This window comes from Folsomia candida, unplaced genomic scaffold, assembly GCF_002217175.1.
Source record: "Folsomia candida strain VU population unplaced genomic scaffold, ASM221717v1 Fcan01_Sc015, whole genome shotgun sequence".
Classification (NCBI taxonomy): Eukaryota; Metazoa; Arthropoda; class Collembola; order Entomobryomorpha; family Isotomidae; genus Folsomia; species Folsomia candida.
This window is the reverse complement of record NW_019091207.1, coordinates 845,093-859,837: the sequence shown is the minus strand read 5'-3', so window position 1 is coordinate 859,837 and position 14,745 is coordinate 845,093. Positions and strand designations below refer to the sequence as shown.

General features: G+C 38.8%; 5 protein-coding genes across 5 annotated transcripts; 3 read left to right on the top strand and 2 right to left on the bottom strand.

The window, feature by feature from the left end:
• The first annotated feature begins 101 nt into the window (after positions 1 to 101).
• On the top strand, positions 102 to 5,244 carry LOC110856220 (sarcosine dehydrogenase, mitochondrial). The gene is made up of 15 exons (XM_022104690.2): positions 102 to 304; positions 367 to 623; positions 717 to 785; positions 858 to 936; positions 1,024 to 1,212; positions 1,418 to 1,623; positions 1,688 to 1,850; positions 2,236 to 2,566; positions 2,652 to 2,697; positions 2,792 to 2,896; positions 2,983 to 3,032; positions 3,101 to 3,299; positions 3,755 to 4,166; positions 4,588 to 5,028; positions 5,120 to 5,244. Exons 1-15 carry the CDS (start codon positions 175 to 177, stop codon positions 5,137 to 5,139), a joined length of 2,697 nt encoding a protein of 898 aa, XP_021960382.2. The 5' UTR covers positions 102 to 174; the 3' UTR covers positions 5,140 to 5,244.
• Positions 5,101 to 7,139, bottom strand: LOC110856221 (28S ribosomal protein S31, mitochondrial). The gene is made up of 6 exons (XM_022104691.2): positions 6,889 to 7,139; positions 6,611 to 6,818; positions 6,373 to 6,517; positions 6,176 to 6,296; positions 5,604 to 6,076; positions 5,101 to 5,513 (listed from the first exon to the last, which is right to left on the bottom strand). Exons 1-6 carry the CDS (start codon positions 6,984 to 6,986, stop codon positions 5,275 to 5,277), a joined length of 1,284 nt encoding a protein of 427 aa, XP_021960383.1. The 5' UTR covers positions 6,987 to 7,139; the 3' UTR covers positions 5,101 to 5,274.
• A 1,069-nt stretch (positions 7,140 to 8,208) lies between these two features.
• Positions 8,209 to 10,065, top strand: LOC110856425 (cytosolic Fe-S cluster assembly factor nubp1). Its single transcript, XM_022104908.2, has 9 exons — positions 8,209 to 8,313; positions 8,386 to 8,436; positions 8,529 to 8,633; positions 8,699 to 8,832; positions 8,897 to 8,965; positions 9,043 to 9,075; positions 9,145 to 9,354; positions 9,417 to 9,566; positions 9,641 to 10,065. The coding sequence occupies exons 2-9, from the start codon at positions 8,397 to 8,399 to the stop codon at positions 9,836 to 9,838; spliced, it is 939 nt and encodes a 312-aa protein (XP_021960600.1). The 5' UTR covers positions 8,209 to 8,313; positions 8,386 to 8,396; the 3' UTR covers positions 9,839 to 10,065.
• Positions 10,066 to 10,108: 43 nt separating this feature from the next.
• LOC110856338 (EF-hand domain-containing protein 1-like) lies at positions 10,109 to 13,624 on the top strand. The gene is made up of 16 exons (XM_035856929.1): positions 10,109 to 10,243; positions 10,351 to 10,487; positions 10,585 to 10,669; positions 10,759 to 10,890; positions 10,963 to 11,118; positions 11,180 to 11,293; positions 11,373 to 11,498; positions 11,565 to 11,676; positions 11,749 to 11,969; positions 12,043 to 12,116; positions 12,217 to 12,302; positions 12,412 to 12,561; positions 12,633 to 12,845; positions 12,924 to 12,980; positions 13,051 to 13,278; positions 13,340 to 13,624. The coding sequence occupies exons 1-16, from the start codon at positions 10,181 to 10,183 to the stop codon at positions 13,534 to 13,536; spliced, it is 2,151 nt and encodes a 716-aa protein (XP_035712822.1). The 5' UTR covers positions 10,109 to 10,180; the 3' UTR covers positions 13,537 to 13,624.
• On the bottom strand, positions 13,589 to 14,695 carry LOC110856426. Its single transcript, XM_022104909.2, has 2 exons — positions 14,149 to 14,695; positions 13,589 to 14,089 (listed from the first exon to the last, which is right to left on the bottom strand). The coding sequence occupies exons 1-2, from the start codon at positions 14,539 to 14,541 to the stop codon at positions 13,670 to 13,672; spliced, it is 813 nt and encodes a 270-aa protein (XP_021960601.1). The 5' UTR covers positions 14,542 to 14,695; the 3' UTR covers positions 13,589 to 13,669.
• Between the last annotated feature and the right edge of the window lie 50 nt (positions 14,696 to 14,745).

Here is a 14,745-nt window from a genome sequence, read left to right as displayed (position 1 = left end):
ATAAGATGAGAATCTCAATTCATAGTTCACTAATGCTATGAATGTATTTATGATACCAGATGAAGGCAATCAATCATACAGGAAATAAATAAGTGTTTATTTATAAATAGTTCACTTTATTTAACAGTTTAATTAGTTAATTATTACTAATTAATTAGTACTTTCCCAGAAAAAATGTTACGGGCTGGACTCGCGAAAATAAAAAATAATCTCGGAAACTTTCCCCATAAATTATGCAGCCTAACATCTCAACGTTTCGTTTCGATGCATGAAGTACCTACAAAATGCGATGTGGTTATCATTGGTAAGAGAGAGAAAAAATGTGGACGGATTTCAAGCCTTAATAACAGACTGCTTTTTCTCCAGGTGGGGGAAGCATTGGGTGCAGCACGTTGTACCACTTGGCCAAGCTCGGGCTGACGGATGTGGTCCTTCTAGAACGCCACAGACTGACGGCAGGGACCACGTGGCACACGGCCGGCCTCGTTTGGAGTTTGCGACCCAATGACACGGAAATTGAACTGCTTCAAATCACGAGGAGCATGTTGGACAGGTTGGAAAGTGAGACTGGGATTGACCCAGGATGGAGCATGGTTGGGGGGCTGTTCTTGGCATCGACAAAAGTAATCATTTATTTTTAAAAAACAAGTAAAAATATGAAATCACAGTGAAGCTTCAATTCATGTTTGAAATTCGGTTAATAAATGTGTAAATAGGAACGACTTGACGAGTATAAACGTCTTCACACAATTGGAAAAGCTTTTGGGATCGAGTCCCATGTTTTGGTGGGTACTTATCCGATATGATGCAAGGATTAAGCAAAATTAAATAAATGCTATCCATTTAAATTTCTCCAGGGACCGGAAGAAAGTCAAAAGATTTACCCACTTTTGGACATCAAAACTGTGTATGGGACATTGTACTCGCCTGCAGATGGTAATTTTCAAAAAATGATTCATACATTAAGAGATGAATCTGCCGAGTAGTCGGATAAAATGTCACTGACGTTGATAACATTTTAAGGACACGTGGAACCCAACGGTCTTTGTCAAGCCTTGACCAAGTTTGCAACCAGGAAGGGAGCAAAGGTTATCGAGAACTGTGAAGTTCAAGAAATCAAGACGGAAAATTCGATCCTCGGATCCCAAACTGTCAAGGGCGTCAAGACCAATCGAGGTTATATCGAGACATCCGTTGTAGTAAACTGTTCTGGTAAATACATACAGAAACTAAAACTTTTAAAAGACATTAATCGCCATTGGGGGCGGAAGCAGGGGGACATTGTCCCTCCAGAAATTCCTAAATGTTAATAGATCCCTCCACCTATCCCATAATGTTAATTCCTCCCCCCCCCCCTATGTCCCCCCAACTTCCGCCGTCACTATTGAAGCTATTAAGATAAATCATGACTGATTAGGTGCCTGGTCTCCATCCGTGTGCAGTATGGTGGGACTTTCCATTCCGCTAATTCCCATGAAACATTCTTACGTCGTCTTCGACACAATCGAGGGAGCTAAAGGCTTGCCCAATATGAGAGATCACGATGGCTCCGTATATTTCCGCGTGCATGGTGACACTTTGGCGATTGGTGGGTATGAACCGGATCCAATTATCCTCGACAAGGTTACTTTCTTCAAATTGTGTGGGTGTAAAAAGTATTTGTAGTACAATTATAAGTTGCATGCAGGTGGAGAATGACTTCAGTTTCGGACTTTACGACCTGGACTGGGACGTTTTTGGGAAACATATTGATTTGGCGAGTACAAGAATCCCAAAGCTGAAAGATGTCGGTATAAAATCTACCATTTGCGGCCCAGAAAGTTTTACTCCGGACCACAAACCAATTATGGGTGAGCTTTGATAGACAGTGGCCGCGGAAGCTGTGGGGACATCTGGGGACGTTAACATTATAGGACATGGAGAGAGGCCGTGGAGACATTGTCCCCCTGCTTCCTCGCCAGGGTGAAAAATTTAAGGGATTTTATGCAGAGAATTGGCTGGATTTTATGCAGAAAAATTTATGCTGAAATTTGTGTACAAAATATGCAGAATTATGCATAATTTTGCAAAACCTAGAATATACCTGTCAGAAGTTTTATGCAGAATCGTTCATACTTTTTCTGCACAAACCATTGTTCCGGGCACTTGTGTAGAATTACGTCAAATTTGACATACGATTTTCATCCGGCCAGAAATATAGCAAGTAAAATAAATTTTTAATGATCCTATTCCAAGGCGAGGACCCCAGCATTCGTGGTTTTTATCACGGGTGTGGTTTTAACTCGGCCGGGATGATGATGGGGGGCGGGTGTGGGAACCAACTGGCCAAGTGGATCTATTCCGGACAACCAGACCTCGACATGTTTGGCTACGACGTGAAACGATTTTCTCCCAAACTCCTCCCCAACAAACTTTGGGCGAAGGAACGAAGTCACGAGGCATACGCGCAGAATTACAATATTGTTTACAAAAATGATGAAAAGCTGGCTGGAAGGAACCAATTTTTAGGCCCGTTGCACGCCACGTTAACGGAACAAGGTTGTTTCTACCAAGAGAGGCAAGGTTGGTAAGTGAGGGATGATAACTTATCATTGATAAGTGCTTGAGGATTGTAAAACATTTTATATCAATTGATTGATGTACGATTTAAGGGAGCGTCCCGGATATTTTGTGGAAAGCCCGTGTCCCGTTCAACCTGTATGACTTTGAATTATTGCAACAATGATCACTTTAAATTCTATTGTATGGTTTGATTAATTGAGCTTTTAATTATTTTTAATCACATATTTAGTACGATTACTACGGTCAGTATGGTCACACGCGGAATTCCGACATCACTTACAAGGAAACCCTTGCAGGGGAATATAGCTTTGGCTTTTCAAAACATCAAGAAATAGTAAAATTACTGACTTACGCACTTTCATATCTTCAAACTTTCTTCATTACGTGATTATGTGTGTAAATACCTGTTTCTCTTAATAGATACGCCAAGAAGCATTAAACTGCAGGAAAAAATGTGCAATTTTCGACATGTAAAAAATTGTTTAGTTATATTGTATGAAAAGCGAAATGCAATTTTTCAATTTTTTTTAAATTATAGGTCATATTTCGGCAAATTTTTCCTGGTGGGTCCCGACGCCACAAAAGCTGCGCAATACATCTTCTCCAATGATATGAACAAACCCCCCGGATCGGTGATTTACACTTGCCTTCTTAACAAGAATGGAGGCATTGAGGCGGATCTTACAGTGACCGTTTTGGACCAGAGGCATCGACTGGAGGAAGGCCCAGATTTCTCGGTACGGCTTAATTTCGCAATGATTTTTAACAAGGGTGGACAAAATATGTTGTCAAAATAGAGTATTTTGAGCTACGTTATTTCCAGGATTTGGATTTCCGGGGTTGTTACACCCACAAAAAGACGAAAATCTACGTGGAGAAGACAGCAGTCATGCGAAAATACAGGTTTTGTGAAGAAATTACCTATTCATCGTTGTCAAAATAAATGATTCTTTGACAAAGTATTTTGATAGTAAGAAAAAGTTTAATTCTTTACAAAACCTGGATTTTGGAATGACTGTTATTTTCTCCATGCAAATTTTCTTCTTGTTGGGGGTATAACAGCCCCTGAGAAAAACAGAGCTTAAAACACTATATTTTCACAAAATATTTTGTTCTACCCTGATTTTAGCCTGGATTTACCTCTATCTATATTTTAGCCTCTATCTAATTAAATTGTGATCTTGCTATGCAGGGTCTGGGATATTATCTCGCCGTCGGGGGAACTACTTCCGCCTACACGTACTCCACCATCATGTCGATCATTCGCTCCAAGAATTTTAAGGTGGACTTGGTCGACCAAAGCGATCATTATGGGATGATGTCGGTCCAAGGTCCAAACAGTCGAGCGATTTTAACTTCCGTCTTCAATGACACGATTTACTTTGATAATGAATCTTTCCCATTTTCGACGCATAAAATTTGCACCTTGGACGGGATCAATGTCAGACTTATGAGGGTCAGTTTTGTGGGTGAACTCGGATGGGAATTGCACGTGCCTAATGATAAATGTTTTAAAATTTATCACCATATTTGCGAAGTTGGTAAGGAGTTTGGACTTGTCAATGCGGGATATCGGGCAATTGATTCGCTGAGCATTGAGAAAGGTATGGTAGTTACTTATCAGGGAGGGTTTACAGTGTATGCTCTCCGATTTTGAGAAAATTAGTGTCAATCGATGACAAATTTAATTAATATGAAATTTGCAAAAGACACGATCTCCCACTGGGCACGTTTTGCCGAGATATTTGCATCCGAAGAGGAGAAACCGTGCAGTAAATTTGGAAAGTGTTGAATTTGTCAACTTTAGGACGCGATTTCTCCTCTCCGGATGCAAATATCTCTGCCAAAAGTGCCCATTGCGAGATCGTGTCGTTTGCAAATTTTATATTAATTAAATTTGTCATCATTGTCATAAATTGACACTAGTTTCGTCAAAATCGGAGAACATCCGCTGGGAGATCTCCATTGTTATTGGTCATTTAAATTATATACATGTAATTATACATAGTTTAACTAATGACCTAGGTTATCGCCATTGGCATGCTGATATCCGATCGGATGACAGCCCTTTGGAAGCTGGGCTGGGATTCACATGTAAATTGAAATCTAATGAAGATTTTCATGGAAGAGATGCCCTCGTGAAGTACAAAAATTCTGGCTCCCTCAAAAAACGCTTATTCTGCTTCACAATTGATTACAAGGACTCACCCCTTTGGGGTTTAGAGACGATTTGGAATGACACCACAAATAAACCAGTCGGATACCTGAGAAGAGCGGATTATGCGTTCACCTTAGATAATGGGATTGGCTACGGCTACCTCTATGAAGACTTGATGGGACAGAAATTAACAAATGCGAAAAATATTGCGAATAATAACAGTTTTTCGATCGAAATTATGGGACAACGTTTACCAGCACAAATTCATTTAAAGAGCCCTTTCGACCCGATGAGTTTAAGAGTTCAAGGTCATTAATCAAACTAATTAAATAATGTATACAGATTATTAATTGTGACAAAATTAATTTAATGAACAACTATTTTTCATATATTTTGCAGGAGTTTATTCTCAAGTCTAATAGTAACAATAAAGGTACGAGGGAAATATTAAGAAAATCACTAGTTTTCAGTTATTACCTACTTGAACTTGATTGAACAATAAATAATTGTAAACTACTAATTAACAAAGACGTAGAAAATGCGTACATACGTGGCTATTTAATTTCACCAGCACCTACTTCCTTGATAATGTTGGCCTTATTCAAAAAGTACTGATGATACCATTCAATCTGGTTTTTCTTCTCTGTGACAGTCAAGTACGGATTTTTCGAAAGTCCGACGCAAACCAATTCCATAAAGTGACGAATTGGTCCTTTGGCTGGGCACCAAGGATCAAGATGTGGTTCCAAGAATATGTGATCGGTAAATGAGACTTTCGCTTCAGCATCAAGGCCTGAATGAGAAAGATCACAACATTATTAAGTAGATAGCAATTTATATTACGAGAGTGTGTAATTAACTAAATAATTTGCCAAAGTCTCACCTTGCTCATTGTCAATAGGAAAATGCCACAATTTTCCTTGTTCAGTCCACAAAATCATTTCTTCCAGCCCGTTAGCTGGTGGATGAGTGACGGATAACTTGAGCTCTTTGGCATGCAATGCGTCCCACGTCTTTAGATAAGAAATTGGTGCAGAGGAAGGTTCGCCTTTACTTTTCGTGAAAATTCCAAGAGGTTTCGCTCCGAATATATCGATTGGTCGATAAGTAAGCTCCGAGACTTCTTGGGCAGATCGTGCCCTTTTGCCAGTTCCACGTTCTGTTCTGCTAGTTCCATGTTCTGTTCGACTTCCACGTTCTGTTCTAATATCGGAACGCTGTTGTTGATAACCAGTTCTTTCTCTCATGTCGTTCCTGACGCGTTCAGCTCTACTAAAATCATTGCTCTGTCCTCGAACCGGTGACGGTCTATCAGACCCTGGAGTCTTGTCTACTTTCATACCCTCGAAGAGATCACTGAGACAGGGGAGAGAATTTCGGGTCAACGGTTATTATTAGTTCAATAAGTGTTATCATTTTACTATCTACTACATTGTCAAACATGACGATTCTCACCCGAGATTAACTTTGCCGTTGGTACTAGTTTTAAGTTTCTTCACCAATTCACTTTCAATAACTTGAGCATCGCCGGGTAAGCTTTTTGCAACATTTTTGGCTGCTGTCAACATTTCTTTCCCTATTAAGTTAACATATGCATATTATGTAAAATAATTAAATTATTAGGAATGCGTTGCATATTAACAGTGCAGTACCAATCGCTTTGATAGTTGTTTTCTCTTGATTTTCAGCATCAATTTCTTCTTCAGTCATTCGAACAGACTCTTTCCTAGCCAATTTGAAATCTATCTGATTAGAATCCGGTTTCCGTTGTGATGTCGTCTTACGCTGTTTCTGATCCTAAAGAAAGAATGGGAATTATTTGTATTTATCTAAATGCTCTCGAAATATATTAATTTTATGACAAGGTTTAATCATTATTATGCCACCTACTTTCACAATGCTTTGCAACAAGTCGTTAAGTTTTGATTTGGCTACAACTCGATCCCCACTTTGCTGATGCCCTGTCGGAGGTCGACTTTTACGACTACGACCAGGTTTCTGACCAGAGGCTGAATCGTCGCCAGTCTTTGAGGCAGGGTCAGATTTGTCATCCTCTTTGTCTCCTCCGTCACTGGATAAATACCGCTGATGCTGCCCGCTAATAAAATCGATAACACATAATTATTAATCAATCTAATATAATCAATTTTCACACAAAATAATTTCACCTGTTCAGAAATAGTCGTCCGGTTCCTTGTAAACTAGATCTGGTTTGTTGGCCAATAATTACTTGGCAAAGCCGTGCACTTTTCCAACTGATAATCATTTTTGATAATATTTCTATGAAACTGCTTTCACAACTACAAACTAATTAAAACCATAACATCGTCCTATTCAAATTCCAAATCTGAATATTTTCTTAAAAAATCTGAGAATTGTGAGCTCGAAAAAAGCAATCCTGTGAGAATCGCGGTGGGCGAAGGGGTGATGAGAATATTGGCAAATACATCATGCCATTTTTCATGCAAACAAAGAAATGCGAATTTCACCAAGAAGTTAATTAAATGGATGAACTAATTTGAGTTTAATTCCAATTAAAATACGATGGAATTACATTTAATTGAATCCAATCTGTGATTGATTTGTTAAGCAGATGAAAGAGTTACATAAAGTTTGCAAATATATAACAACTTTTTTTCAAAATTGCTTAGCATTTCGGCGGCGGAGTGGGAGGACAAGTATTTGACCCTTTCGCCAAGTAGGCATCGTCCAACTTGGGAATAGTGGCGTTCAATTGCACAATTCCAGATGAGAACATGAAGAAGACGGTGAAGACGAAGAAGCCGGCTCCGAGGAACAATTGTCGTCCGTATTTCTGCTGTTTTTTCTTGTGTGCGACGTCCCAACTACCTTCCGGAATTGGAAGTTCGTCATGCGTTGGTTCCTGCCAAGCGACTTGACGGTACGACGCGACACGCATCATGGTCGACCCACCGGCGGTGAAACGGTGCCCTTGTTGGGACAAATTGTAACGTCCACCGTTACGTCCCACGCGAGAAAATAGTTGACATCCAGTCTTTAAGAAACTCATCTTCTGTAACAATAATAGAAGGGAGTTAAAGCTTTGAGAATCAAGTGCAACTAAAAATATACATTTGTTAATTAAGATCTTTATTTATTAAAAAACACATTTAATAAATAAAAACTTTGTTAAAATTGTTTTTACCTCATCAAGTTCTTCAGCAGATAGTTCAATCAATCTCTTCTCAAGTCCTTTCTTATCTTGACCAAGTCGGGTTTAGTCGTCTACAAAAATTAGAAAAGGTAGAAGAATTAGGAACTTTTCGACTTGACCAGCTAATTGTCTCGTCAAAATTTTCTTAAATTGTTCCCGTTGCTTTGCTTACCTGACAAATTAAATCAAACAGATTTTGAAACGGAAACCGTACCGAAATTTTTAGATTTTCTGAAAACTACGTCACTCCGAAGCTCAACGGAACAATGACACAATTTTTCGTGTGCAGCAACACGTGCGAGTTTTCTGTGTCTGTTTTTTACTCGTTGAGTTCTCAGCAGCCAGCCCGCACATCTCAAAGCTTTATCTATTTATCAAATCATCCTCGCACGTTTATTTCCACGCTGTATTAATTCAGGTTATTTTTTTTAGATTACAAATTTGTTAAATAATAATTAGTTAACATTTAAAAAGACATTTGACTCGACAGAGAGAGAAAGAATGTCGTCAACTGATGCGGAAATGGCTGAAGTTCCGGAACGTAAGATTTAGGAAATTAAGATTTTAGTATAATAGGAAATAATAATGATATGGGCTAAGCAATTAATTATTTTATTATGTATTTATTGATAGATTGTCCAGGAACGCAAAGTGAAAAAGCAGGCAAGGCGGAGCCGTGTGATGGATGTCCAAATCAAAAGATTTGTTCTTCTGGGAAAGCATCAATTCCTGACCCTGGTAAATTTTCCAAATTTGCGAATATTATAGTATATCATGGACTAATTGTATTGTTTTCCTGGTAGCAATTTCTGTCATAGCTGGAAAGCTGGCGTCAGTGAAGAGAAAGTACTTGGTGCTTTCAGGGAAGGGTGGCGTCGGCAAATCCACGGTCTCTACACTTCTGGCAAGAGCGTTCGCTGCTAATGCAGATACCAATGTAAGTCGTCTGATTATCGTAGTTATTATACAAGTGAGATTGACATATGCTGTCTTTTGGATAGGTTGGGCTGTTAGATGTCGATATTTGTGGTCCAAGCGTACCCAGAATTATGGGGTGCGAGGGTGAAATTGTAAGTTGTCAGTCTTCAGATTAATCTAATCAATATGCACCAGGAAAGACTTAAAAGTGCTTGTTTTCTGGGGACAGGTTCACCAAAGTGGGTCAGGCTGGAGCCCTGTGGTAAGTGATTGATCGCATAGCATGTTCTAACTTTTTGGCGAATTTAAACAGCAGTGTAATTATTTACAGTATGTCGAAGAGAACCTTAGCGTAATGTCGATCGGGTTTCTACTGGACAGTCCCAAGTCTGCTGTAATCTGGCGTGGACCCCGAAAAAATGGACTTATCAAACAGTTCTTGATGGAAGTGGATTGGGGGACTGGGCTTGACGTACTTGTGATTGACACACCACCCGGTACATCAGATGAACATTTATCAATTGCCACATATTTGTCCAAGGTAATTTAATTAAAGCGAATTTGATGAAATTGCGTAATGCGCTAACTTTATACATTTTTTAGGCCAACATTGACGGCGCAATCCTTGTGACGACACCTCAAGACGTGTCCATCATAGATGTTCGAAAAGAAATTGACTTTTGCAAAAAGACCAATATTCCAATCATTGGAATAATTGAGAATATGAGCGTATTCGTGTGTTGTAACTGTCAGGTATTTTTTTATTAATTCATATTAAATAAGATAATTAAGTAAGATAAATTATCATGAATTATTTGTTTGTTTAGCATTCGAGCGAACTTTTTCCAAAGACCAGCGGGGGTGGAGAAGCTCTGGCCAATGAATTCCAAATTCCATTCCTTGGACGCCTTCCTATGGACCCAAATCTTACTCGGTCATGCGACGAGGGCAAGAATTTCATTACAGACTCCCCAGAATCACCAACCTCAAAGTTTATGTTGAACCTAGTCAACAATTTGAAGTAATCAAGTATAATTGGACATGTCCGTCGACGCAACGGGTTGACTAAGACCTTTCATCATGACATTCTTTAAATATCAAGAAAATTATGCCTAATTATTACTTATTCAGACTCTTCTGATTTATATTCTTTATGATTTCTAAGTCCCCATGCCGACTCAGATTGTTTATCAATACTCTTTTCTTTCCGTAGTCTTTTGTAGAATCAATAAATCAATATATTCAGAAAATAGCATCCTCCTACATACTTTCAGCGTCTCTGTCCGTCCGGCACGAAAGAACAAGTCTCTCGTTCTTATAAATTAATCACAAATTTCACGTATCATCAAAAACCGGGTTAGTTTATCATGAACAGCAAGAGAATTGAAGGATTGCCTTTCCTACCTGGGAACACTTTTATTGACCCGACGGTACTTACAAAATAAAAATAGAACTAACAATTATCTGTAATCGATTTGCATAATGGAATCGCTAATTAATTTATAACTATTATTTGTTTTATATTATGTTTCTGCAGCTTTCCGATTTCAGGAAGAGCCATACTTTTGCCCATAAGAATGGATTCTTCAATTCCAAGGATGACTATTTGGGCGTTGGGAACGTACCGATTCCGGCGAAAGCTATGTCCGTCAAGGATCTTTTCGACATGTACAAGTAAGGATTGCCTATTATTACATGAGTTGGCTCATATGAATGTTTTCTGTAAATTGCAATTGGTTCACACAATTAACATCTAATTGTACATACCCAGCTATGATCCAATCTTGACGTATGGCGTTCCTCGAGGGAGACCGACTAAGCCACTAATTCCAGCGTTTGTTGCACTGGAAAAGAAAGTAATTGGATATGCAGAAAAATTGACGACTAATGGTCAATACACACTAATTCGGATAATAATGAATTACGATTATTTTGTTTATGACAGACTCTGAAATTTGACGGGTACTACAAGGAGACCGTAAATGATTCAGCGTCGGAAATTTATCGCGTACGACAGGTCAAGATATTATACTACTTGGAAGATGACACCATCATGGTGGACGAGCCAAAAGTTGAGGTACATACATGCATGTATTTTATTCGATCAATGTTACGATGCGAACGTATGCTAATGATATCAATTTGACAGAATTCTGGCCTGATGCAAGGAAAACTAATTAAACGCCACCAGATTCCAAAAAATGATTTAGGCGAGTTTTGGCACTGGAAGGATCTCAACATTAAATGTGACATCATGTTTTACGGACGAGTTATTCGCGTTACTGATTGTGACAAGTGGACAAAGGTGCGTTACAGCTATGTACAGAATTTTTAACTAAAAATCATACTCCAAATTTCAATTTCAGGACTTTTACGAAAGTGAGGGCGTGTTGTTGAATGATCCCGAACTAATACCACAGGATCCTTATATCGAAAAACGATTCCAATCTCAGAAGAAAAGGACATTCCATACTCCAGACGTATGTATTTAGTACTCATTAAATGTCTCAATCATTAAGAAATGTTAAGACTTTCTTACTTAATACATATTTTCTACAGATAATGGCTGACGGTCGCAAAAAGTACATGGAATTTGGACAGAAAGTACTTCGTTTCAAGTGCGTCTGGGATGAACGGGAACAGGAATTTGGAACATTGAGACGTTACGACCTATTTTACCATCTGGTAGTAATTTAGACTTATGTAGGACTTACCTAATGGACATAGTAATACAATGACTTTAAATCACAGGTGGATGACATGGTTGAAGTATGTGAACTGCATGGAAATAATGACGGACGCGATCCCTTCAAGCTCCTCTTGCACAAGACTCGCCTTCCGAAAAATTATAAGGATATGCCCCGTAATTACTATTCCTTAATTGTATTTTTGAATCTTGAGGATGAATTTTAATATTATTGTTTATTAAATGCAGTACAATTCCCACTCGTATCAATGGAACCGTCGCGAAAGGAAATTGTCGAGTATTATGAACCAAAAGACTTTAAGATTGGGGAGACCCTAAACGTGTTTGGACGACGATTTTTAATCTTCGACATGGATGCATTCACTAAAGATTTTTACCGACAACACTTTGGCTACACGGACTTTACACCGATTTGTGTAGATGCGCCCAAGGCACCACGCCAACCTGCGGTATAATTTTATTAGTTAGTATGAATAATTATTTTTTAGCTTATTTTTATAAATTGGTATCCCTAATTAATAGCCACTCCCACCATGGAATGGATGGGGTTCTCCGGAAGACTCACTCATGTCGTGTCTAAGAATTGTGCCTCAACGGTAAAGTCATAAAATTAAACTACATTTTTGCTTAAGTACGGATTTGTCCTCTGTAATAACACATTAACTTCGTATAATTATATTTCTGCCTTCCATCCAGGCCCCGTTACGACGCCATGAAACGACTCATCTTTGAATTGAAGGTCCTAAAGTTCGGTGCCACAATCGACTCCACTAGACCTGAAGGTACATAATCTGCATAAAAAATATCTTAAGTAAACGCATTCAAGTTTTGAAGCACCAGCCAAATAGCAACTAATTTATACTGAATTCTATTTGTTTGTGTCTTGAACAGACCAAGGACGTGAATTCACAATTTCCTATCGCTTAGTGGACGATAAGCTCTCCGTGTATGAGCGTGCCGTGCGGAATTCGGGATGGCCAGGAGGCAAATTTTTGGACTACTTGCGAGTAATGAAACCCGGCTCTTCAAAAGATAACCCAGGTAATTTTTTAAATAATTTAAGCAGAATGTAAATTACAACTTTGATAACGACATTTTCCGAAAATCCACAGAATACTATGGACCTCACGACCTCTACATTGGTGCAATGTTGGACATTTTCAATTCAAGATTTTGTCTCAACTCTGCAGATCCGTTTACTCTTGAATTCATCAATGCAAACCCGGCTTGCTTCCCAGAACATGTCAGAGAAAATCTTCAACAGTACTTTGACTGTGAGAAACAACAAAATCCTGCACAATTCAAGGAAAAACCTTGCGATCCAGGTTATTACTTCAACTAAAAATTATAAAAGCAATAGAAATTTAAATACAATTCCTTCTATCACATTCTCTATGTTACAGGAAGAGAAGTTTGCGAAGAGCCGATCGGCGAAGGATTTTTCGAGCATTTGGGTCTCGGTAAGTATTCAGTATTAAGTAAAAATAGTAAACGTAAAACCATATTTAATTATGTTTGTTGCAATATTAGGCACCCAAAAACAAAGTGTTGACCCTTGCGTGGACAATCCAAATCCTGATCCAATGCCTTACGACTGGGACATGTGTCGAAAATTAGGGTACAATTGCGGATATCAACGCCCTACAAATGTTGACGAACCGATTGATCAACTTTGCGATAAGCCTTGTCCAGGAAACCCTGACATGTTTGAAACTAAGGAGCTTGCCGTTTGTCAACCGGAACGCTATGTTGCACCAGGTAGCTTATCATTATATTAATTTTTGAGATGAATTAATACCCTTAAATCAATTATTCACAGATCCACTGCCACCCAATCCAAGACTCACTGAAGACGTGCCTTGCATCCCTCCTGAGAAATATGATTACCTGAAAGAACATCGTTTCGATTGCTACAATCCTCCAGATGCGGACAAGCAATATGAAATCTTTCAGAAACAGAGCAAATTCAACTGCCCATGTCCTCCAGACAATGCAAACGGGGGCCAACAACGATAATTTATTTAATACGTAACAAAAACTTTTCTATAAATAATAATAATGCTGCACATAACTTAAAATGTATGTATTTACATTCATGTAATAATTCAACACAATACAATAGTATCATTTTATATAGAAAACCGTTTTTTCAAAAACTGAGATTGCCATCGGTAAATTTTAATTTAAGAAAGCGTTGCATAGCCGTCCAAAATCTGAGCGTGGGCATGTTCAGCAACTTATCCATGGAATAATGACAATCGGACCCAAAATTTGTTTCGCAACGATTATACCCGTACTCTGACCCTAGATTGGCTGCGCCGTTATAAATTTTGAAGAGACTTTTAGGAGCAGGTTGGTTACTTGAAGAAGAGTCTGAACCATTCCCACTTTTAGGAGTTGTCGTGTTATCCACAATTCTCAACGGCAAGGGAGAATTTTCCAGGTAAATCATAGACGGCAGGTTAGGATTTCGAATTCGGCTCAGAATCATTTCTGACAATGGGTAATACTTGTCGGGGTTTGCGGAGAATTCGCAAATTGCTCGGAGTTGGCAGGAATGTTCGGGTATCTAGAATGAGACTGAAGTTAAAAAGCTTATGTGCATATTAAGCTGTTTTATTAACATACATCCACCAAATTGAAATACGTCGAAATTCTATCCAATTTTGGCTGCACTGCGGGATCATCTTCTGTGAATGGATAAGCGTCACTTTCTCCCGTACTGCGTCGTCTTCTCCACTTATTGAAAATATTTCCCAGTGATGGCAACACGATGGAGAGTGGGACTCCGACGAGCAGTGCGACTGCGACAAAGGTATCAGTGTTCATGTAAATGAAACGCTTCGCTCTGCTCTTGGTTTCCGGTATTGATGCGATTAAATCGTTCTCAAAGGCTTCATACTCGTCTTCGTATGAAACGGCATGATTTGTGTGGTCGGGATAAAATCCGTTGGCAGAAACGCCTAAATCAGGGGCTAAAAAACTAGCCAACAAGATAATTAAGAAGATTTGGGAACACATAATTTTAGGGGAAATATATAATTTCCTAAAATATTTGGACAGTGACTCTCAATTTATGAACTGGCAGTGGAGGAACCACGGCCAAAAGAAGTGTCAAATCTTAAAGAGAGTAAAATTAGTAATAATTAGCAATTCAAACTGCCCATTTAAGAAGTGGCTCAGCACAAATGCTTCAGGAAGTGCGAAATATAGACACGTACCCAA